The sequence below is a fragment of the Hydra vulgaris genome, chromosome 13, assembly GCF_038396675.1.
Source record: "Hydra vulgaris chromosome 13, alternate assembly HydraT2T_AEP".
NCBI classification, from domain to species: Eukaryota; Metazoa; Cnidaria; class Hydrozoa; order Anthoathecata; family Hydridae; genus Hydra; species Hydra vulgaris.
Window position 1 is genome coordinate 17,339,587 of NC_088932.1, and position 25,515 is coordinate 17,365,101.

Here is a 25,515-nt window from a genome sequence, read left to right on the forward strand (position 1 = left end):
AAGTTTATTTGCGATTTTATTTTATTTGCGATTTTGTTTTCAAAGCAAAGATTATTTTTCCAAACACCATTTGTTAAAATTATATCGTTGTATATATCATTTATCCAAAAATAATTGCAGTGCTCTTCTTGCGTTATAAAAATAAGTTCAACTTACGTTTTGTGCAAATTCTTGATACAGCCTCAGAACACGTTTATTTAATATTTAATTTTGAGTAAAAAAAAAATGTTTAGGAAAGAAAACCGAAATAACAAATGCGATAAAAATGAGCTATTTTTTTTTAAGAATGAATAAAATTTAAATATTGAACAATATTTAGTAACATTTTAAAATAAATTTGACAGTGAAGTTAAACCCAAGCATTAACATTAATTTTATAAATTTAAATATTTTTTTTATTTAGAATTTATATATATATATATATATTTTTTAAAATCGAAATTAAATTATATATATTTTTTTTATCAGAATAAAATTGTATAATTTTATTAAATTAGTTTGAATTAAGTCATATATTTTTTATCAGAATTAAATTATATTACAATGATCTTTGCTTTGAGCTTAAAGTATTAGCATTTTTCAAGTGAAAAAATTGATCAATACAATAATTTAAAAAAAAAAAGTTAAGTATAAATTATTTATTACTATATAGAAATTTAAGTAAATTTTTTTAATGCAATAAAAAGTTACATAAATATTCTTTTCCTCTCAAGATGATAAATAAAAGTTTTTATTATATATATTTAATAAAAACTTTTATTTATTTTTTTTTTTTTTATGTTCCAATTACTAACTTTGCATAAAAAAAATTGAAATTGTCGTTAACTATAAACAGTTTTGTTTTCTGTTCGATAAAATAATTAGCTTAATAGAGATTAAGTTTTTGTAGTTTTTAATTTTATTTGAGTTTTTTTCATTAGTAAATAGCACTTACATCTAACATAATTGTCATTCAAGCTTTTTTACATAATTGTCAAAGTGGTTTTTTATAAAGTTAATTACTTCTTTTATCTTACCGCCTAATAGGGCAATTTAAAAGTTAAAAAATATCAAAAGTCGCTTTATGGAAATCGCTCTAGGCATACGTAATTCATGTTAATTGCCGGCAAATTCACGCTTTAAACAAGGCCTGATATATATATATATATATATATATATATATATATATATATATATATATATATATATTTATATTACTGCTGAATCTGAAAGATATATTAGTCTATTTGTATATACTTAGTGTAAAAAGAAATAAAGAAATAATAACTTAAATATAAAAAAAAAACAAAAACATTTTACCAAGAAATATATCAGATTTGTAATTAAAGTTGTAATTTTTGTGGTTTTTCTAAAAAAAAAAAAAGTTAAGTTTAATACACTTCTGCAGTTAATGTGTTTCTGCATGTAATGGTTTTAACACACACAATCACATTATAACTGTTTAAAAATTCTATCAATTAAAACAATTTTTTTTAATTCATTAGTGTTATGTTTAATAATCGTCCTCGTTCTTGGCGTGAGTTACCACTTCGTTTTGCTGACTTTGGAGTTTTGCATCGTAACGAGTTGTCTGGAACATTAACTGGTCTTACTCGAGTTCGAAGGTTTCAACAAGATGATGCTCATATATTTTGCACAATGGATCAAGTATGAATTTGAAATTTAAATTATATTATTGTTTTACATATTTCATTTCATAATAGCTTTATTTTTTTTTTTTTTACATAAATTGCATATAAATATTTTTTTTTTTTTAAATAAAATATTTTTTTTTTTTTAAATAAAATAAAATTACTTTTTTTTTTTAAAAATAAATTTACTAAAAAATACTTATAAAAAAAATCTTTAATCTAAAAGTACCTCTAATGGTTTAAAATTTATTATAAGCAAAATGAACTGCTAAATGAATTTTGTTTATTTCACAATTTTTTTAGGTAGAATCAGAAATAAAAAGCTGTTTACAATTTCTTCGTCATGTTTATACAATCTTTGGATTTACATTTAAACTGTTTCTTTCTACACGACCTGAAAAATATCTTGGAGATCTAAAACTGTGGGATCATGCCGAAAAAGTAATATTTTTTTCTTTTAAATTATTTATTAAATATTGCTATTGTATTTCTTTTTCTTTTTTTTACCAAAGTTTAATAATTTTCACAGTCCCTTTAAATAAAATAATTTTCCCTTTAAATAAAATGCTAATTTTTCTTATAAACGCTCAAAATTAAATTAAATATTCCTTACAAGTGTATAAAAGAATCTGGAGGCTTTTATACTTCTATTTAATTGAAATTTTGAAAAGAAATGAATGAATGAAAATGAAAATGAATTTTTAAATTATTTATCTTTCGAAGAAAGCTAATTGCTCACAGATTTCATTTTCAAGATTTCAAGTTTTGCAAGAGGTTTTTAGTTCTTTTTTATTTAAATAACTATTTTATATAAGTAACTAAATTTTAAACTAGATGTAATTACTAGCATATAATTATTTTAAAATGCTGTAGTGGTGTAGTGGCTGAGTGCTTGCTTCATAAGTGAGAAGTTCCAAGTTCGATCCCCACCATGTCCCTGGTAGTACTGTGCTCAACTTGTTTCTCCAGGCAGCGGCCTTGTTTGTCAAGGTTCCTGTTTCAGAGTTATAGAGTTGAGAGAGGGAAGCTACTTTAGTTGTAACCATGACTAAAGTAGCCTCCTCAACTGTAGTTGAGGAGGCTACTTTAGTACTAAAAATAAGATTTTTTTTTTTTTTAATGGCTACTTTTGAAATTAAAAATTTTTTTTTTCCTAATCTTTTTTTTTTTTTTCAAAGAAAAAATGGACTGGCTAAAAGAAAAAGATAATTGGTTAAAAAGTTTACAAAGTGCTACGTTTGAAACAGAAACTATTTTTTCTTTTTATAATACCTTAAAAAAAAAAGTCATAAATAATTTTTGGACATTTATTTAACTTAAATGTTGCCAAAACATATCTGCATTTGTCCCTGACAACCTGTGTCTTAATAATTTGTAGAGTTTATAAAAACCGTTATAGCTTTGTCTGATAACAGTTTTGTTCTCAAGAAAGTTCTTCAGATTTTAAAAAAAGATCAACAATATTATAATAATGTTATGGTGTTCAGTAAATATCACATAACTACACCACCTGAACACTAGTTCAGGTGGTGTAGTTGTTTGATAATTTCTTCATTAAATTTTGATCTAGCATGTGTTGATTAATGATATTTCTGTATTATTGCATCTGCAAAAATCAACTCACCTATGAGTAGGAAAACCTTAATTATTTTTTTTCTACCTAAGTATTTTCTACTACAAGATGCCTTTCCTTGTCAACCCTGATAGATATTTATTTTCTAATATTATTTTTAATAAAAATTAATAAAGGTTGGTTCCCTCTCTTAGATAAGTTTTAATGAAAGTTTGGGGGATGCTCTCTCCCTCCCTCTCCCCCTCTCTCCCTCTCTCTCTCTCTCTCTCTCTCTCTCTCTCTCTCTATATATATATATATATATATATATATATATATATATATATATATATATATATATATATATACGGTCATGTCTTTCCCTGCCGGGAAGAAGCCCCTATCGTGGTTTTTAAAAAAATAGATACATTTTTTTTTATTATTGTTTTATACAAAACTAACTTTTTTCAGTAGTATATTCAGTAATAATATATTTTTAAAAAGAATTATTTTTATAGTTTTGAGATGTTTTTGTATTCACGAATGATTCTTTATTGCTTTCTTAAGAAAATCTTTTACAGTCAAAAAAAGTTTATCTTTTTTTTTATGGCTAAAAATTAAATATATTTTTTGCTAAAAGCGTAAAGTTTTAAAATGCTGAATATTTTAAATTTTATCAAAAAATAATTGTATTTTTTGTATAACATTGTTTAATCCTTTACAGGCTAGGTGATTACAAAAATTATACTAGTTAGCACTTACTGTTTATGGAAACATGTTTCTGGACATGTTTGTTTTGTTTTTAAGGTTAATCATTAAGGTTAATCTAAATTACCAAGTAAAGGTAATTTAACCCTAGGGAATATTCATTTGGTATGTTTTTTATTTATGATATAAAATGAATTGCAATAATAAGATTCAAGATTTAAAAAAGGAAACACTAAAACAATGTTCAGAAAAAAGTTATAAAAGTTAAGCTAATATATTCATATAAACAACTGCAGGAGCATTTACAACTATAAATTACGGTGAAGAATTAAACGACACAAAAAAAAAATGCATAAAAAAAATATATTTAAGAAGAAACAAAGTTCTAATTCAGAGAAAATCTTTAGTGGATAATTTTTATAAAACTAAAAAACAAATGTTTCTTTTATTTAGTAATCATATTAAGTTTTTTTCTTAAGGTAAATAAATATAATTAAAATATATGACTTTTTCATTCATGGTTAGTGCAGATTCAGTTAAAGAAAGGTGAAGAAATAGATCTTACAAAAATAACATAAAATATTTTTACTCAAATTTGAATAATATAAATTTGTTAATAATTGAGTATAAATTATTAATCCGAAAACCCTAAACTTAAATCTGTTACGGTTTTGAAGTTATGAAGTTTAAAATTAAAATTAAGTTAAAAGTTTTCTTAAAGTCACAGTAGGGAAAGACATGTATGTATATATATATATATACATATATGTGTGTGTGTATAGATGTATGTATGTATATATATATATATATATATATATATATATATATATATATATATATATATATATATATATATTTATATATATATATATATATATATATATATATATATATATATATATATATATATATATATATATACATACACACACACACACAGAGTGATAAACCCAGAGTTTATTTGGGGATACCGCTTTTTTTTCAGCAACGTTGAGGGAGGATGTTCTTGAGATTACCACACTCCCTCCTTCTCCCTTAGTTAAAACCATAACAATGACTTTTAATCATCATTTTATTCATTTGTGTTTATCTTGTTTAGTTTTATCCGAAGATAAAGAGTTAATTTAAAGGCATTTCTTTAAATACATGAATTTATTGGTGGACGTAACCATGTTACTTTAGTTACGATAAGAAAACTATTTTACTTAAGAATTTAACCACGCTATATGTAAATATTTATTGAAAATTGTTTTAAGTATTTTAAACATTTATTAAATAACTATTCGAATAAATAACATAAACATTTAGTAAACATATTTACTATTATTTTAATTTTAAAATTTTGATTTAAAAAATTAGCAAATTTGTTCATTCTACTTATACTAAAGGTTAATAATTTTTAAAGTGATTTTAAAGCGCCTTTTAAATTAAAGATAATTAAAGAAAAGATAGTTATGGTAAACGTAATTTAAAAACTAATATAATTTTTTGATTAAAATATTCATAATTTTATTAAAAAAAAAATTACCTTTAATAAATAAGTTACTATGGATTTTTTTTAAACAATAAAGACATTGAAGTTTAAAAATAACTAGATTTTAATAAAAGTTTTATTAAGTTATTGTAATTGTTATATTTATTATTAGTCAAAAAGGATATGAAAAAGAAGCAAATGTTTCGTTTTTCTTTTTTCTCAAGTAAACTAAAATAGAAAGCTAAATACAATGACGTAATGATATAATTAGATGCGTTAAATGCTCAAGGTTTTTGAGGCACCTATAATGATTAATAAAGCAAATTTCAAATCATGAAAATTTAGAAACTTTAAAATCATATTTTAACAGAAGCAAACCTAAAATAAAACAGTTGAAGTATTTGTATAGTAATAAAAGTTAGATTTTAAAATAAGATTTAAAAATGTTCAATTAAAAGTCAGCATGAATCAAAATCTGTAAATTTTTAAAGCCTTTTAACAAAAAGGGGCTTTTAACAACGTTGGAGACCTACTTTTATTCCTTGAAGGTAATATTTTTGATGTTTTGAATGGTTAAAAATTTAGCAGCAATTTTTTTACCAATGGAACAACATGTAAGTCCTCATAAAAATGATCAACATGCAAGTCCTCATAAAAATGATCAACATGCAAGTCCTTATAAAAATGATGCGACTGCATCTAAATCAATCAATTTATTTACGAATTGATGCACTTATTCTATGAAACTTTGAAAAATAAATAATAAACAAAACTATAAATAAACATTAGTTATATTTAAAAAACATAAAACTACATAGAAATTAAAATTAAATAAAGTTATTTAGATATTAAAATAAAAAAGAAAATTTCCCAAATGAAGATTTTAACCTTCAACCCTGTCGACTGCGCCTCAAAAAATGACAGTTTTCACATCCACAGAAGTACCCAAATATCGCATTGTTAAAAAAATTAAAGTATTACAATGTTTTTTTGTGTACAAATAAGATTTTTATAATGTAAACATTATTTGTACGCACGTACAAATAATGACTTTCTAATTGTAATGTACAATTCACAAAGTAAAATAAAAGAATAAATAATATACAATTATTAATATGCCTTGTAATAACTTATACAACTGATAATAGTATTTACTTTAATTATAAGTGTATTTTGAGTATTGATAGTATTAGTATTAGGCTAATACCAATGACAGTTAGTATTAATATAATACTAATACAAAAACAAGGTGTGTTGTTTCACAGGTATGATAAAATATTTATACTTATTATAAGTATTTCATCATACCTGTGAAACGACTTGCTTTGTTTTTGTTTTTGGCAATTTGTGCATCCATATGCACAGCATGAAATAATCATAACTTTGCAATTTTTCAAAGAGAAGTAGTTGCTTTTAAAAATTTAACAGTTTAAACCTTTTTGAAAACTTAAGCCCAGTTAAATAGAGTCATATATCATTATGTAACGCTTTCAGAATTTAAGATTTTTGCTGTACCGCAAGATGGCAGAGGCTGGCTTCACTTTTTACTTAAGTCACACATCTAGTTATACTTATACGTCATTGGCTAAATATCAAAAGTTCATTCATGTAACATTAATTTGCGTGAATACGCAAAAAAAATTAAATTAGCGCGATTATTATTAAAACTGAAATTTTTTACTTTTGTTCATTTATTATCAAAAGCTGAATTGCTTTTGATAATAAACTCGTAGTTGTCAACAAACAAAAGTTAGTTTTACTAAGAATGGATATTTTAAAATCGTTTTATCTTTCGAAAAAGCAAACTTTTCATACATTCCATACATTCCATACATACATTTTAAAAACAAGTTTTTAAAATTAAGTTTTGCAATGAAATTAATTTTTTTTTAAACATTCAGTTAGTAACCAAAGGACAGTTATGTCTCATAATTGCAAGAAAAAAGAAATTTCTTTTTAATTCATTTTATTGTGCTGAAGAAAAAAATAAAGTACCTAAAGCAAACTGAAAACTATTTAAATACTACTGCTTTTAAAACCCAAAATTTTTTTCTCTCTATTTTTATTAAAACAATTAAAAGATACAATAATTTTTTGGCGCTTTTTTTTAGGCGCCCATACTGCTCCAGCGGCACTAAAACAGGTCTGGGTTTGTCCCTGATGTATATACATATATATATATATATATATATATATATATATATATATATATATATATATATATATATATATATACACACACACACACACACACACATGTTTTGTTATTTTTTAGTTGCTATATAAACTGCTGATTTGTTTTTTAGCAACTTGAAAGTTCATTAAATGATTTTGGAGATCCATGGGAGTTAAATCCTGGAGATGGAGCATTTTATGGACCTAAGGTGATTATTAATATTGATTGATTTTAGATATATTTGTATTTTTAGTTTTTCTACTTTATAATGTTTTTGCTTTTTTGTTTATGTTTTATTATTTTTTTACTAATTATTAAGTATTATGTTTTATAACTTTTATGGTAATTATTAATGTTTAATAAATAGTTTGTGCTAGTTATTATTTAATAATTTTCAATAAAATAATAATTTTCAATAAACAACAGTATTTATAATGGATATTTAACAAGTTATTCTTTTTTTTGTTTTAAAAATAATAATGGTTATATTGATTTACTTTAAATTGCTAAATTTTAATTCAGTTTTTAGCTATTACAACCTTTATATTCGTTATTTTTTTTCTCACTTGAAGTTGAAAATTTCAAGTAAATAAAATAAATAATACAAATTTAAAAAAATAAAATCAATATAGATAAATTCATTTTTAGGCAAATAACATAAATTTTTGTGAATATTTAAATAGATCCCAAACCTCCGAGACGACATTGACTTTTGTTTGTTTACATAATCGATCTCTTGTGCAAACAAAAGTCGATGATGTCATGTATTAAAACTAGTATCAAGTCTGTAGATTGCGGCATATACTACTCTGACTTTTAGGCTGACAATAAAACAGAGAAGGCAACCTTCAACTAAAATTAAAAAGTTAGTTTTTCTTGGTATTCATTTATTCTTTTGTTTTAATCAAAAAAATTTAGCCCAAACATTTTTTTTTATCATTCTCTTTAATATGAACATAACATGTCTCAGAGGTTTGGGATCCCTTGGCCAAAATGTTTATCTGATAACCTTTAGTATATACACCAAGTAACATAATTTGTTTAAATTTAAAGTTGAAAAAAGTGTAAAAGATTATTTTTTCAAGATGGTGATCTTAAGATGTCATTTTAAAAATTTGAAAAACTTACAGATATATTTCTGCCCATTATTTACCTCATGCAAGTAACATAACCCTTTTTTGAAATAGTTTTGGAAATGAAACACCCTATTGTTCCATCTATAAAAGCAATTAAAGATTTTTATATTTATTGGATGTGGATATTGTCATCTTAAAAACACCTGAAAAAAGATGTCACCTTAAAAACACTTGAAAAAAAAGTTTAAATCAAGTTATGAATTATCAAAATAAAAAAATCTTGAGAAAAATAATATATAGATTGTTTATAGTTATATAGCTTTCCAAGAATGTATATGAGTGGCAAGTGCTTTACCAGAATGCACAATAAGTATATTTTTTTTAAAAATTGATTTTTTTTTCTTTCAATTAACAAATATTAGCATATCAAAATTGAAATTAACAAAAAGTTGAAGATTCAACAACAGAGCAAACATCAGAGTTAACATATGCTATCAACTGTACAGTATCATCAATTTAAACATCAAATTTTTTAGTTGAATGCTATAATGATACACAACCTTTAAATAGTTTAGTTAAAATTTAATTATTTAAGAATCTGCAATGAAATATATGTTTATTCTAAAAATAAAAGAAGAATTGCTTAAATGAATTGTCATTTTTGCCAAGAATCTAATAAATGAGTTATACCTAATACTTGAATTATTTGTTATATTATAGTATAATTATAAGTATATGACTTATATTACAATTATTTCAGATTGATATTCAAATCCGGGATGCTCTTCGTAGATATCACCAATGTGCAACTATTCAGTTAGATTTTCAGCTTCCAGAACGTTTTAATCTTACTTATGTTAGGTATTGTTAATTTCAGTTGTTAAATTCATCTTATTTGTACAATATTTTGAGTTTTTGGTTTGAACAATAAATAAGGTTTGATTTTGAAACAGGTTTAAAATATATAAATATCATGCAGAACATTTAATATAATTGCAGAACATATGTGGGTTTGATATGACCCAACATGATGTACTTTTTAAGAATTTTTTAATAAATTATTATTTTTGAAGTTATTCTGATGTTTAAGGGTCTTGAGCTACCGCTAAAAAAAAAAATTTTTCGAAAGTTTTTTAGTTCTAGTATTTTATTATATAAAACATATTTACGGGTTAAAGCAGACATTTTCAAAAAATGTTGTTTTTATAATATATATATATATATATATATATATATATATATATATATATATATATATATATATATATATATATATATATATATATATATATATATATATATATATAAATGTCTTCCCCCTCCCCTTGTATTAAGGACTCGAGAGTAGAAGTACTCTTCTTAGTTTTATCTACTGTAGTTTTATTAATTTTATCACTGTTTTTTCTTTATTTTCCAAAACTGAATCTAATTTTCTTTTTTGATGCCTTGATTCAATTTTGATTTGTGTTTTGAGGTTTCTATTGTAAAACAAATAAAAAATTCACAAGACTGTTGTTATAAGAGAATCATTATCATTGTAGAAATTCGCAAGAATGTTATCATTAGAGAATCATTTTTAGTATAAGTATGATCTAGTTATGCGATTAGTAGTTAATAACGAAAAATTGTTTATTACTAAGGCAAAAAATCAGGTATTTGAATTTTAATAAAGTTCTTGAAAATTCCAGTGTATTAATGTAAATTTAAACTATAAGTTTAATTATTTTTTTATATATAATTAATTAACGTTTCTTTTTTTGGAATTTTTTTATTACTATTGTTGGTTGGAATTTTTTTATTACTATTGTACTAGTAGTTATTATGAATAATTATTCCAATAAATAATATCAAATATTCAAAAAAAAAAAAGCAACAAGGAATCCTCTTTTTTTTTTGTTTTTTGTTCTTTTCTGCTTAAATAAATTTTTTTCTCTATTAAGTGGCGAAGGCGATGATCAAAAACGACCTGTTATTATTCATCGTGCCATTTTGGGTTCTGTCGAAAGAATGATTGCTATATTAACAGAAAATTATGGCGGAAAATGGTAATTTTGATGTTCTCAAAGTTTTATCGTACATTTTCACATTTCGCAGTTAGTGTCTAATAAACTTGATATAAAAAAGTAAATTGTTTTAATCGCTTAAACTTTGAATTTTTTTAGGCCGTTCTGGTTGTCTCCTATTCAAGCAGTTGTGATTCCAGTCAGTAACAAATTTGATGAATACGCCCAAAAGGTCAGTCATTAATAAATGAAACATTTCTAAGAAATTATTTTGTTCTGCTAATGGTCGAAGAAATAAAAAAATTAAGAAACTTTTTTGTTTGCTGTTCAAAAAAGAAATTTTTATATTTAATTTACAGGTTCATCGTTTTCTGCAAGATTTCCGGGTCGACGTCAACTTAGATGCTGGCGAAACTTTAAATAAAAAGATTAGAAATGCTCAGCTAATGCACTACAATTTTATATTAGGTTTGTTTTTGCAAAATAATGAAACATTTTAGAATACATTTAATAAAAAATTGTTTAGTGTAACAGTATAAGTTTTATTATTTTATTTGTTTAACTTTTTCTTATAATTTTATTTAGTTTCAGATAGTATTTGTTCCGTTTATTTGATTTTACATTTATGTCTTTTCTGACAATTTGCAATTTATTGCATAATTTCATAAATTAACATCATAAATTATTGCATAATTTCATAAACAATTATACTATTATATTGCAATTATCTTTATTATTAGTGTCAATTAATAATTTTATTTAGTTGTTGGTGATAAAGAGATGACTTCGAATACTGTTAACGTTCGAACAAGAGATAACAAAGTGCACGGTGAGAAGTCTCTTGAAGCTGTGCTTGCACGTTTTAATGAACTCAACACTTCAAGAAAAGACGACAGCGAGAATGAGTTTTAGCATAGTTTTTTTAATGTTAGTAGTGTGCAATAGTAATTGGTAAAAGGAGTCGGTTTTCAGTGCGAACACTTTAAACATATTTAAAGCACTTTAGACACATGCATGGGTTTGCTTATATAGGTATTTAAAATCAATTATATATGTTTTTTCTCTTTCCTTGGAATTTTCTTACGTCTAGGTACATAGTTTTAAATTATACCCTTTTGTTCTAAATAATAAACTAGCCATAAGTAAAGTACGTAAAAGGTATCGAATGCGTATTGCGTCTGAGTTTTTTTAGGTCTTTTTTATTTAAAACAAAGGATGACTTTTTATTAAATTTAAGTAAATAATTATTAAAAAAAATAAGTAAATTTTAAAAACAACTTTCACGGCCTACTTTATTTATACGGCCGGATTTTTGCATTTAAAAAAAAATAGATAGCGAGTTTTAAAAATCGCAATGTCTTTAAAACTTTTGACTTATTGATTATGCGGAATTAGTTTTCTTTATAAATTTAAAAAGTTTACAAAAGTAGTAAATATTCACAAATTTAGATATTATACGAACATTAGAAGTAAAAATATCAGATTAAAATAAAAAACGGTTTCTTCTCGCCTAAATTTAAACAACTTCAAGGACGCCTTCTAAATCTCAGCAGAACATTTAAAAAATGCGAGTTGTAAAGCACTAACAATGTTGATCAGATTCTTTAAATTTTCTATTAATCATGGACAAACCCCAACATCAATGTCTACATCACTTATTATACCATTCGCTAAATCGTTTAAAAAGTCAATATTTGGTTCAAATAATACCGTGGAATTAGCATCATTGCAATATTTACGAAATTAATTTTATTTTGTTATTCTTTTCAAAAAAAAAACTTATCCTCTTCAGTTTGGCTCAAATTGCTCAACCTTACAAGCCGAATTCGTTATTAGTAAAACAATCAAATACTGCAACGACAGCAACTCACCTATCCATTTCCCAGATACTGAAAAAACGTTTAATAGATGCAACTTGGATAATCTATTTAAGAAGCATCATTTACTTATAGTTCGCTTTTTTTTATAGTTCGCTTTTTTTTATATTTACTTATCTTATATTTACTTATTTTATATTTACTTATTTATTTAGTTATCATTTACTTATAGTTCGCTTTTTGCGTCACTTAATTGTTTAAACATTGGTTACAGGATTTCAAATTTTAGGACAGTAATCCAAACTCTTTCAATTTAAAATTCGTTTTGCTCATCCAAACTCTATTGTCCAATTATATAAAGCTTTGGCTGTTCCAACCCTAACGTAACCCTGAGCTTTGTGAACACAAAGAAGTAGTAATAAAAAAGCCTAATGTAGTTTGAAGGAACGCATTAAAGGCAATCCTAATTGTTTCAAAACATAGCAAAAATTATATTTTCTATCCAAGATATATCAACAATCAAACAGCAAAACAAACTAAACTTATTTATTTGCCTGTTGAAAAATAAAATAACATTTGATATTTTTAAGTCACAGTTGAAAAACCAAACAGTTCCACACCTTTTTTTAAGATAGTGTCAAAGTTTTGTGTAATAGTTAAATCTAGCCAAAATAATGCAAAGCAAAAAAAAATTATTTGATGTGCCGAACATGAAGAAGAGCGATTAAGATGATGATGGTTGGCTGCCTAACGACGAGCCGAAGTCTATCAGCCAAAGACAGCTGGACTTGTTTGTTAGGAGACTTGGCCTGTCCAAACAGGATGCGTGTTTGGCTGTTTCAATGGTTAGATAATTGAGTGTCCTTGCTAAGGAAACGAGAACCTCTGCTTATAAGACAAGAGACGTTACGTGCCACTTTTTAAGAGAAGTGAAGACAATAACTTTGTATTTTGTTGTGATATTCCTGGTTTGTTGATGAAGATGGATATCTATACACAAGTGGAGAATGACTAGGGGTTGATCATCGATGGCAGCACAATAAGTGTAAAGGCGGTCCTTTCGCATAATGAGAACGCATAGCCAGCCATCCCGATTGCTTACTCAATTACAACAAAAGAATCTTATGAAACTATGAAATCTATTTTGCAGCTTGTTCGTTATGACACATTTCAGTGGAGAGTTTGCTCGGATCTGAAAGTTATAGGTCTGCTGACAGGTATGCAAGGAGGTTACGTGAAATACATATGCTTCATATGTTTGTGGGATAGCTGCGCTAAACATGAGCATTATATCAGGAATGAGTGGCCAGCACGAGGCAACGCGACCCTTGGTGTTAATAATATTCGCTATGAGCCACTTGTTCAGTCTGACAAAGTTATTATACCTCCATTGCACATAAAGCTTGGCCTGTTTAAGAATTTTGTTAAGGCATTACACTCTGACAAAAATTGCATTTGGTCTTTAGGGCCATCCAAAGAACATTATTTTCGTTCAAAACCTCTTGTATAAAGTGAAAAGTGAAAAAATGTCTGGTAGTGTAGCTAACGGGTGATGCGGAAGTTATCGGACAAAATAAAAACGTCAATAACTTATTTATAAATAAAAAAACAAACTGCTATTATATTTTTTTTAAATAAAGCATTTATCTTTTAATAAAAATATATTATTTTTTATATGAAAAAACACCACCATCTGCAATTGATCTCAATTTTGCTCTGACGTCTTTCATATGCGACTGTAAAAAGTTTAAATCAATTTCTTGTAGTTTTAGTTTAATGCGATCAATCAAAACTTGCTCTGTTGAAGCTTACCAATCTCCCTCGTTAACCTTCTGTGCCAAATGTCCCCAAAAATTTTCAATTGGTCGTTCTTGAGGCACATTTGGGGGATTGGATTCTTTATCAACGTAATAGACATATTGGTCCATCCAATTTAGAGAATCTTTAGAATAATGAGAACTTGCTAAATCTGGCCAAAATAAATAGTTAAAGTCTCCATGATACTTGTGAATAAATGGAAGAAGTCGTTTTTCTAAACATTCATTAATATAGATTGATGAATTGATTGCTACAGCCTTGGAAGTGCGAAACAATGGCTCGGACATACCACGGTCAGATATGGCTATCCACATTAATAATTTTTTTGGAAATTTTTCTTTTCCTATAAAACGACACTTTCTGGGCATGTCTTTTTGTTGTTTGTGTAGTATCCAGAATTTCTAGGCATGTTGTCCCCTGCAAAACAAAAGTAATTTTCGTCATCGATGACTAGAAGCGATTTTGTGTTATAGAGTTGGTTAACTAGTTTCCTGCTTCTTTTCTTTGCCTTTATTTGTTGTTCTATAGTGTATTTTGGAGTCTTTTTACGTTTTCTATATTTAATATTCATTTTTTTTAACTGACGACCAATTGTCGATCGATTTACACCGAATTTAATACCTATTTTTCTCTGACTGACCCCTTTTCGATTGTTGACAAGTCTCGCTAATTTAGCTTTTTTTTCTCTAGTCCAGGATGTGGGACGACCAGGGTGCTTTCTATCAGAAAACGATTGAACAGTTTCAAGTCTTTTTAGGTTATCATATATTGTACTTCGAGCAAATCCTTCCTTTTCAAAATGATTTACGATTATTTTTTTTTTTATATTAGGTTTATTTACAAAAAACATTTTTAGTCGCTTTCGAAAAGATCCTCGTTCAGCTGCATTTAACCTCATTTTAAATAATTGTGTTTCAAATAATAAAGTTTATATTTTATAGAACGTTTATGCTTACGCATAAAACCACAAAAACTAATTATTATGCTCAAATAATGAAATTAGGATTTGTCCGATAACTTCCGCATCACCCGTTATTCCGTAATAACCATGGCCGTCTGTACTAACAGGCCTCGTAAACGTGTTAATCGGCGCCTGGGGCTGGGGGCTAATCTAATACTCTTAAGCTTATCTTGTAAGTTCTAGCGACACCTTGGTTAATTTTCAAATTAAGTAAAATTCTATCTTGTTTGAATCTAAAATCTATCTAGAATGCTTAAAAAATGTTGCGTGACCAAATGTAGTGGTAATTACAATAAGCAAAATAAAGAAAAAGTTTTTCGACTTCCTTCTGAAAAAGAATATAATCGTTGGGTGAATGCCATTCCACGAGATAATGTACCTGACAGCCCAAATACAGTTGTTTGCAAAAGATACTTTCCACCTGGATATCCAACAGTTACCAAATTTGGGTATAAAAGACCTCGCAATCCTCCATCAGTTCTCACATGTGTCAAGCCTATTTTAATACCTACTTTTCCACCACCATTAAGAACAACTTTTAAAGCATCTTCATCTGTCCGGAACATTATAGCCGATGAACTTGATATGTTTTTAGCTGCTGATAAGATTTCATGTTTTAAATCATTACATCAGAAGCTACAAAATAAAGAAATTGATTTTGGTGTAGTTGATGTAACTTGGTATTTTGCTGGTGAACATTTGCTAATCATTCAGTCAATAGACTTTGAAAAAAACTCTTCGATTGTCAGATTTATGCTTAAGATTAAGAATGATCTTACTTTAGAGGGATACTTTTGTGGAGTTAAGTATAAAATTGCATCTCTAACTCAAAATAGGATTTTCATAATTGATTCTTGCTCGAAATTACAAGAAGCTATTAATTTTTTGAATAACTTAACAAAAGGCAGATAAATTATGAATCTTTTGCAGCTCATCCGTGACATAAGCTCTACTACAATTTGGAAGAAAAAATACAGCACAGAAACTATTGTTAGAGCATTTGATTAACTTCCAAGTATTTCCCTCTCAACAAAGCTAACTTCAAAATTGGATTCTGCAATGGACGATATAGAGTATTTAAACTCAGTTTTTTCAAAGCTTGACAATGAAATGCAAAAAAAGTGTATGCTTTTAATTGATGAAGTCTATGTTAAATCATCGCTTTCTTATCATGCATGCTCAGTCTTTGGTAAAGCAGTAAATAAACCAGACTCTTTAGCAACAACTGTTTTAAGTTTTATGTTAGTGTCACTTTATAGGGGGCCGCAATATCTGTTCAGAATTTTACCAGTTTGTGAGCTTGATTCTGAATTTCTTTTCGAACAAACTCAATTTGTCTTAGAAAGAATAAAGAGCGCTGGAGGGGTACCTGTAGCCCTTATATGCAAAAATAATCGAGTAAACCAAGCACTATTTAAAAAGTTTGATTTTGTTGATCCATGGTTGACTAAAGACAATATGTTCTCGTTATATGACTTTGTGCATTTACTTAAATTTGTTCATAATAACTGGATCACAGAAAAAAGTCAAAAGTTACGTTATGAATATGGTGGGAAAACGAAATATGCATGCTGGTCTAGTATCTTAAGCGTGTTCAAACTCGAAGGAAATAGCATTGTAAAATTCTCCATAGTAAAATTTCTCCATAGTAAATTCTCCATAGTAAAATTTCTCCATAGTAAATTCTCCATAGTAAAATTTCTCCATAGTAAATTCTCCATAGTAAAATTTCTCCATAGTAAATTCTCCATAGTAAAATTTCTCCATAGTAAATTCTCCATAGTAAAATTTCTCCATAGTAAATTCTCCATAGTAAAATTTCTCCATAGTAAAATTTCTCCATAGTAAATTCTCCATAGTAAAATTTCTCCATAGTAAATTCTCCATAGTAAAATTTATATTCTTCTAGCTCTTCCACTTTATTTCGCACAATATATCCAGCAATATATACTAATCATGCTTTTGTGTCTACTTGCAAACTCTTTTCTAACTCAGGCAAATTGTCAAATATATCAATAGCATTACTGCTAAGAAAGTATCCAAATTTTGGGCAGTTATGTCCACTTTCTGCTGATAAAGAATCAATATCTATACCAATATAGAGACTTAATTTTGCTCTTTGAATTTTAACTTTTTCTATGAAATTTTGCACATTTATAAAATAAGTGCCTCCAGATCCTAGTCGAAGTTTTCCAAACATTTTTTCTAGTGGGTCAGTTGTAAATTTTCCCAGTACTACATACTTAAAAAAATGTTGTAACAAAAATTTAGTAATGGCTGCTAAACCACGACACGTATGAGCTAAAGCTGCACCTGTATCTCTGGTCAACTGAAATTGTCTGTTTCCCTGTTTGCTGAATATTTGTTTTGCCAATGTTGCAAGAGAAAGTAAAAATACCAGTCTAGCATCTTCTGAAGTTGATATAACTGCTCTGTCTGGATCTTTATATCGAATATCAGCACAAGGTCCTTTTGTATTGACAATTTTCCAGAATCTTACAAATATTTCAATAAAAGTATTGGTATCGTCTGCTTCTTTTATGCTACTGTTGGATTTTTGAGCAGTTGCAGTTTCATCACAAAAGACTTGTAGGCAAGTAGACACTTTTTGTCTCTCAATAGGTTTTGGTGTAACAGACACGCTAGTAAGTTTAGACAATTTTACAATGCTATTTCCTTCGAGTTTGAACACGCTTAAGATACTAGACCAGCATGCATATTTCGTTTTCCCATCATATTCATAACGTAACTTTTGACTTTTTTCTGTGATCCAGTTATTATGAACAGATTTAAGTAAATGCACAAAGTCATATAACGAGAACATATTGTCTTTAGTCAACCATGGATCAACAAAATCAAACTTTTTAAATAGTGCTTGGTTTACTCGATTATTTTTGCATGTAAGGGCTACAAGCTACCCCTCCAGCGCTCTTTATTCTTTCTAAGACAAATTGAGTTTGTTCGAAAAGAAATTCAGAATCAAGCTCACAAACTGGTAAAATTCTGAACAGATATTGCGGCCCCCTATAAAGTGACACTTACATAAAACTTAAAACAGTTGTTGCTAAAGAGTCTGGTTTATTTACTGCTTTACCAAAGACTGAGCATGCATGATAAGAAAGCAATGATTTAACATAGACTTCATCAATTAAAAGTATACACTTTTTTTGCATTTCATTGTCAAGCTTTGAAAAAACTGAGTTTAAATACTCTATATCGTCCATTGCAGAATCCAATTTTGAAGTTAGCTTTGTTGAGAGGGAAATACTTGGAAGTTAATCAAATGCTCTAACAATAGTTTCTGTGCTGTATTTTTTCTTCCAAATTGTAGTAGAGCTTATGTCACGGATGAGCTGCAAAAGATTCATAATTTATCTGCCTTTTGTTAAGTTATTCAAAAAATTAATAGCTTCTTGTAATTTCGAGCAAGAATCAATTATGAAAATCCTATTTTGAGTTAGAGATGCAATTTTATACTTAACTCCACAAAAGTATCCCTCTAAAGTAAGATCATTCTTAATCTTAAGCATAAATCTGACAATCGAAGAGTTTTTTTCAAAGTCTATTGACTGGTGATTATACTGCAGAAATAAATCGTAGAGGTTTGAAGATACCAAATGACAATGTTTGTCAGTGGGCTATTTTCTCTTATATATTATTTCATGAAACTGTTAGTAAAGTCTGCCGAAAGCTACTCTGCAATCTACTAATGTTGATATCAGAGTCTTTTAACTTTAATATGGAAAGGAAACATGCTATTTTACTTTCAAACATTTTTTTAAAAAACTGTTTTTTAATTTATATGCACCAAGGTCGTCTAAAGAGCCACAACAAAAGATTTTGAAACTTTCAAAGTAAACCTATCGATTTTTTAACAACTTTTATGTTACATATGTGTTTTGTTTATTTTCTACTTATAATGTGATTTTGGTAAAAAATATAACTTTAATTTATAGCTTGGGAGTTTTTTAAAAATTGCACTTTAAAATATACCTCGGTTTTTTTTTTGTGTGTAGCCACCTTGATATATTTCCTATATTTTCTATGTATATGTTCAATCAATGATTATGTGATTTTGCATGATTTTTAGCACCTTATAGCTAGGGAATGTTATTCTAGGTTTAGTTTTTGTAGATAAAGCTTTATAGCTAAGGAATGCTTTTTTTTATTTTTGTGTCAACTTTTTATTTATAAATTGGTCTTATTTATTTAGTAAGATAAAAAAATGAGCTATAGTTCATGTATATTAAAATGTAAATGGTTTTTTACGAGGAAAAGTTCATGCAATCATAAACTTTTCTTTAGTTGTTGTTGTTTTTTGATTTATGAAAAGAAACTTGCGAAACAAATCATTTCAAAAGAATACTTGCGAAACAGTTCCTTACGGAAGAAGAATTTCAGAATGTGCGCTTTCGGAATAGACTCGAAAGCATTCATTGAACTGTTATACAAAAATTGCTATTATTTATTATTTAAATAAAATAATGTTATTAAATAATTCTTCAATAATTTTTACGTATATATCTATATATCTATATTATTATTATTTCCATTATTATTATGATGATTATTATTTTATAAACATCAATAAATACGAATTTCTCTCGATACTAAATTTATTTTGTAAAAGAAATTTTCGCTGGATTGTTGTGACCAGCGTCTTCAGCTTAAAAGTTTTTTTTTGGTTTTTTTGTTTATATCTTATTTTTAAAACGGCAGTTCTATTTTATGTCAATGGGATGGTTTCATCTTTTTCTGACGTATGTGCGCAAGATATTGTGTCCAAAATTTTGTTGACACATATTGTCCCTCATCTACATTGGTACCTTTTTGTTGAGGGGCACATTGTTGGTACTGTATTTCAAGTGCCTCACAAACTTTCCTATAAAACTTTTTAGTATTAACTTTTTAGCCACACACGAGACATTGTACACAACAAATTAACTGGGACAGTTGCAGAACTCAAAAAGTTGATGCTTAAAAGTTTTTTAGATTTTTTGCCAAGGCTATCGAAATCAAGATAAAATAAGCTATGTAAACATTAGTTTAATAGTAGCACACACAGCGTAAGGAATAAAAATATTTTCTTTATTTGTTTATTTTCCAATCAGTTTGTAAGTCTAGAATTCGCATCTCCAATCTTTGGTTTGCAAACAAAACGAAAGGCATGTTTTACCATCACATTTTTCGAAGCAGTGAAAAAGTACAGTTACAACACTCTTTTTCATTAAAAATAAACTTCCAATGCTTTTTGTTATTGTCATCCCATAACAGTGATTAGAATTCTGGGTCAGAGCCAAGAGGTCCGGAGTTTGACGCCTAATAAGCCACATTGGTATGGAAGGAGGCGTGAACTTAGTTAAATGCTCTTCCGCGGTGCTCTGTGATAAGACAGTAAGGACTTCTGGAAGCACCTTAATTACCACATAAAAAAAGTTATTAAATTTTGAGCGATTTGCTTCTTCTAGCATTATGGTATCACATAAAATTCCTTTTATTTACTGTTTCCGTTTAATTTCTAAAGCTAATTAATACGTTATATTGCGTATGACCAATGATCTCTGCTCATTTTATTTCTATGTAATCTTCGCAAGGTTTAACAGCAACAACATCAATACGAGTTGCTATATCACCTAAAGATGTTGTATCCTTTAATATTTTTTTTTTCAAAACACACAAAAAAATTGATTCCACAGATGAAGCTGACTAAGTATGACTGGATTCACTTTTGATAATATAAGTAATGAAACTCATTATATTCCTCAGGAAAAGTTTATTTTTTTAACTTCTATACTGAACACGACTTAAAGTTTTAGATTTCTGTTTCAAACTTAATATATTCACTATTTTCTATTGCATTAGCTGTTACTACTTTTTTTTTTTTTTTTTTTTTTTTTTTTTTTTTTTTTTTTTTTTTTTTTTTAATTTCAGTTTACAAAGTTAGTCGTTATACAATTAAATAAACTGTTAAAATACTTTTACAAATATATAAATATAGCAGACTAACAATATAAACTAGGTTTCCGAAAGAAGATCACAAGGATCTTGTCATCGGGACCTTATAAAATCAAATAATAAAATATATAGTTTTTTACATCTTTTTTAATATTTTTTTATTTACAATAATTGTGAAGTGCAAGGTATTATGAAGAATACATATATATTAATCTTTTACATGAGTTAAACTGTAAATAATATAAACTAGCAAGATATAAAATACAAAACGTTAAAATAACAAGAAATTAAATTTTTTTCAAGTGATTAGTAATATTGTAAAATGTTATCTTGAGAAAGAATAAAATTTTTTGCTTTGTTTTTAAAAAGATGAAGAGAATTAGTTAGATCAAAATCAAAATTTGGCAAAACAAGTTTATTCCACAGGTGTGGCGCACGATAGGCAAGACAGAATTGATTAAAATTTGTGTGACAAAAAGGTTTTTCTAAAAAATTTATGTTTCTAAGTTCGTATTTGTTGGTTGGTTTTAAATTGAAGAGATCTTTAAAGACTGGAGGAGATAGATTGTTTTTCCACATATAAACAAAACATAAAATTTTCAAGACGTTGAGTTCATATATATTTAAAATTCTCATTTCAATAAAGTAAGGTTTACAATGAGAAAAACAATCAGCAAAGTTAATTATGCGAATTGCCCGTTTCTGACAGCGATAAAGACGTTGTAGTTTACTTTTTCCAGTACTTCCCCAGGCAATATTTGCATAGTTTAAGTAACAATGAATAAATGAGAAATAGAGTTGTCTTAAATTTATCTTATTGAGATAATTTCGAGCTTTGTATAAAACTCCAATGTTTTTAGAGACTTTAGAGCATATATAATTAATGTGTTTATTCCAAGTAATGTTCTCATCGAGATAAACACCTAGAAATTTGGTGACGGGATCTCTTTTAATTTCAATATTATCAATAAAGATTTGAGGCAAGTTTGAGGGTAAGGAGTTTTTTTTCTTAAGCGAATGAAAAAGTGTCCATTTAGTTTTTTCGGTGTTTAGTGTTAGTTTATTAGATTTGAACCAGTGGGATAAATTTTCAAGTTCTTTATTTGCTGTAGCAAAAAGTTCGTTAATATCACTCTTAGAGACAAATAAATTAGTATCATCTGCGAACATGATGCTCATCAGATTAGTTGCTTTATTTAGATCGTTTATATAGATTAAAAAAAGGAGTGGTCCAAGGATTGAACCTTGTGGAACCCCGCATGTTATATTTAGACAATTGTTTTGATAGCTGTCATTACCAATAACAAATTGTTTTCTATTCGATAAGTAACTTTTGAACCACCTTAACACTTGTTTATTTATTCCATAGTATTTCAGCTTTTCAAGTAAAATGTGATGGTTGACCGTATCGAAGGCTTTCGATAGGTCAATAAAAATACCTAAAGTATATTTTGATTGTTCAAAAGATTTTGAGATTTCATTTACAAATTGGATGATGGCATGCTCTGTTGAGTTATCCTTTTTAAAACCAAACTGATTAGCGTATAGTAAGTTATTTTTGTCAAGATGTTTGTATACTCTGTTACACATAATTCTTTCTAAAACTTTCGAAAATATAGAAAGCACAGAGATGGGGCGATAGTTTGTTATTTTAGATTGATCGCCCTCTTTATAAATCGGAGTCACTTTAGCAATTTTTAATTGCTCCGGAAAAATTCCTTGTTTAATTGATGCGCTAAAAACTTTAAAGAGAACATCTTTTAATTGCTCGAAACAATCTATAATCACGTTTCCGTTTATTTCATCTGATCCACATGATTTATTCTTTTTAATAGATTTGAATGCCCTTTCAAGTTCTTCAGTTGATAAATCAGAGGACAACTCATCAGAGCATACGCACTTATCCAATGGTAATAAGAAGTCACTAAATAAGGCTTTGGTATTAGGGATCTTAATTGATAGTTTAGGACCTATTTCAGTAAAAAATTTATTAAATTCATGTGATATTGCATTTGGTTCAAATATAACAGTGTTATTAATTTTAATCATTTGTGGTAGAAAACCTAAGCATGATTTTTTTTTCCCAGTAATTTGCTTCATTATTTCCCAAATGCGCTTTGTGTTATTTTTAAATTTGTTAATTAATTCTGTATAATAATTTTTTTTTAAGTTTTTACGAATTTTCTCAAACAAATATTTATAATTTTTGTAAATTTTTTCGTTTGCAGTTGTTTTTGTTTTAAGAAAAGTTATATACAACTTTTGTTTGATTTTCGATGATTTTTTTAATCCCTTGGTAATCCAAGGAGAGTTCAAACTCTTAGGTTTTGCAATTATTTCGACAAAGGGAAAGTTTGCGTCATATACCGAATAAAAAGTTTTGAAAAAAGTTTCATATATGTCATTTGCATTATCATTAATGTTTATATTACTCCAATTTAGTAAAGATAGCTGGTCTTTGAATGAGTTAAAGTTATTCTGATTAAAAATTCGTTTCTTTATTAATTTTTTTTTGTCAATTTTTTTTTCTGTATAGGTGTTAATTGAAACGAAAATGGGAAAATGGTCTGTTATATCAGTTTTTAAAATACCTTTTTGCAAATCATTATTAAATATATCTGTTGAAATAATGTTATCAATTAGAGTCGCTGAGTTTTTTGTTACTCTAGTAGGTCGATTGATGAGGGGGATTGATCCTGTTTCAAAAATTGCGTCATAAAAACATTTTACTTTGTAGTCATTATTATAAAGAAAACAATTCATATTAAAGTCCCCAAGTAAAATATTTTTTTTCTTTTCCGCGTCGCCTTTTTTAATAATTTGTTGTAAAAACATGCTTAGGTTTTCGCTCACGCCACCAGGTGGCCGGTAACAACAGCTAATCAATAGGTTTTTTGTTTTTTTGTTTTCAATTTCAATTGTTAAAACTTCTTTATCGCAGTCAGAAACGCTCAACTCGCTTCTAAGTATAAGCCTTAGTGTTTCATGTGCGTAAATTAAAATTCCACCACCTCGTTTGTTTGTTTGTCTCTCTAATGAAATTATGTTAAAGTGCGGGATTTGAAAAGCGCTATTTAGATCTTTTAAAGTTATCCAAGTTTCTGTTAGGCATATTATATTAAAAAGATTTTTGGTTTCTTCTAATAGATTTAAAAGTTTTTCAAAGTTACGATTTAAACTTCTTATGTTGAGGTGGAGAATTCTAATTTGATTAGAATTTTTGTCAATAACATTCTTAAAAAGAAACCCTTCTAATTCGCTTGGAAAAAGATACGAACAATCTGAAAAATTCTCAGAATAAAAATTACTGTCGGGATCTAAGTTTTCATCCAAGGAAAAAAATTCTTTTTCAAAGAAATTAAAAGCAAGAGATTCAAAATTATTTAATGCAGCCATGATTGTTTAAAATATGCTCAAAAGATTTCCTTTTAAGAATGCGTATTTTAGTTTACTTTTTTTCTATCATTCTCAAAAATAGTATTTTTAAAGAAAATAATTTTATCGTATCGAACAGAAACATTCTCACCGTTTAAGCGTCTTCGTTTAACATCGGCGAACAATTTTTTTCTAATCGAAACGGTCTCTAGCGAAAAGTCTTCGTTGATGAAAATATTAGTGCCTTTAAGTCGACTCGATTCTTGTAAAATCTTCACTTTGTCTTTGTATCTTTGGAGCTTGATAATTATTGTCCGAGATCTTCCGTCTGTCTTCTGTCCGGTACGATGTGCACGCTCAATTTCTATGTCTTTAATTCCAAGTTGTTGCTGGAAAAACAAATGAACTTTTTCTTCCGTTTGTCCCCACGTTTCTTTTTTATCTTCGTTTAAGCCATCTATTCGCAAATTATTTCTGCGCGATCGATCTTCAAGCTTACGATGTTTATCTTTAAAAATTTCGTTTTCAATTCTTCCATTCTCTAGTTGATTTCTTTGGTGTTCAAATTGTTCTTTAATAAATTTTTCGTTGAAGTTCAAACTTTCAGCCATATCTACAATTTCTTTTTCAAATTTTTTTATTTTAACTATATTTTCGTTATAGTTTCGTTTAGCTTTAGTTTCGTTTAACTTTATTTTCTATAGTTATAAGTATATAATTATTATAGTTATAAGTATATAAGTATATTTATTATAGTTATAAGTATATAAGTATATTATAGTTATAAGTATATATAGTTATAAGTATATAATAATTATAGTATATAAACTATAGTTTCGTTTAACTTTATTTTCTTACACTAAATTTAAGTCGACAGGTTTTAAAATTCAAGATTCAAAGGTTATGATTATACAAAGTTTACGTCCAAACCGAATAAGGTGATTGTTTCAACATTTACCAACTTTTAAC

General features: G+C 27.1%; 2 protein-coding genes across 3 annotated transcripts in view; one reads left to right on the forward strand and one right to left on the reverse strand.

The window, feature by feature from the left end:
• LOC100206895 (threonine--tRNA ligase 1, cytoplasmic) overlaps positions 1-11,685 on the forward strand; it is a 52,490-nt gene extending 40,805 nt beyond the window's left edge. For both annotated transcript variants that reach the window (XM_065815099.1, XM_065815098.1), the window contains exons 14-21: positions 1,485-1,647; positions 1,935-2,072; positions 7,672-7,749; positions 9,378-9,478; positions 10,558-10,662; positions 10,780-10,852; positions 10,980-11,088; positions 11,384-11,685. In XM_065815099.1, the coding sequence (XP_065671171.1) occupies positions 1,485-1,647; positions 1,935-2,072; positions 7,672-7,749; positions 9,378-9,478; positions 10,558-10,662; positions 10,780-10,852; positions 10,980-11,088; positions 11,384-11,532 (916 nt within the window). In that variant the 3' untranslated portion in view covers positions 11,533-11,685. The remainder of the gene's footprint in view (positions 1-1,484; positions 1,648-1,934; positions 2,073-7,671; positions 7,750-9,377; positions 9,479-10,557; positions 10,663-10,779; positions 10,853-10,979; positions 11,089-11,383) is intronic.
• Positions 11,686-24,614: 12,929 nt separating this feature from the next.
• On the reverse strand, positions 24,615-25,157 carry LOC136089695 (uncharacterized). The gene has a single exon (XM_065815754.1). It carries the CDS (start codon positions 25,155-25,157, stop codon positions 24,615-24,617), a length of 543 nt encoding a protein of 180 aa, XP_065671826.1.
• Positions 25,158-25,515: the final 358 nt, after the last annotated feature.

What these genes read in the sequence shown, in the direction of transcription:
- LOC136089695 (XM_065815754.1), bottom strand. Translation starts at nt 25,157, where the DNA reads ATGGCTGAAAGTTTGAACTTCAACGAAAAATTTATTAAAGAACAATTT.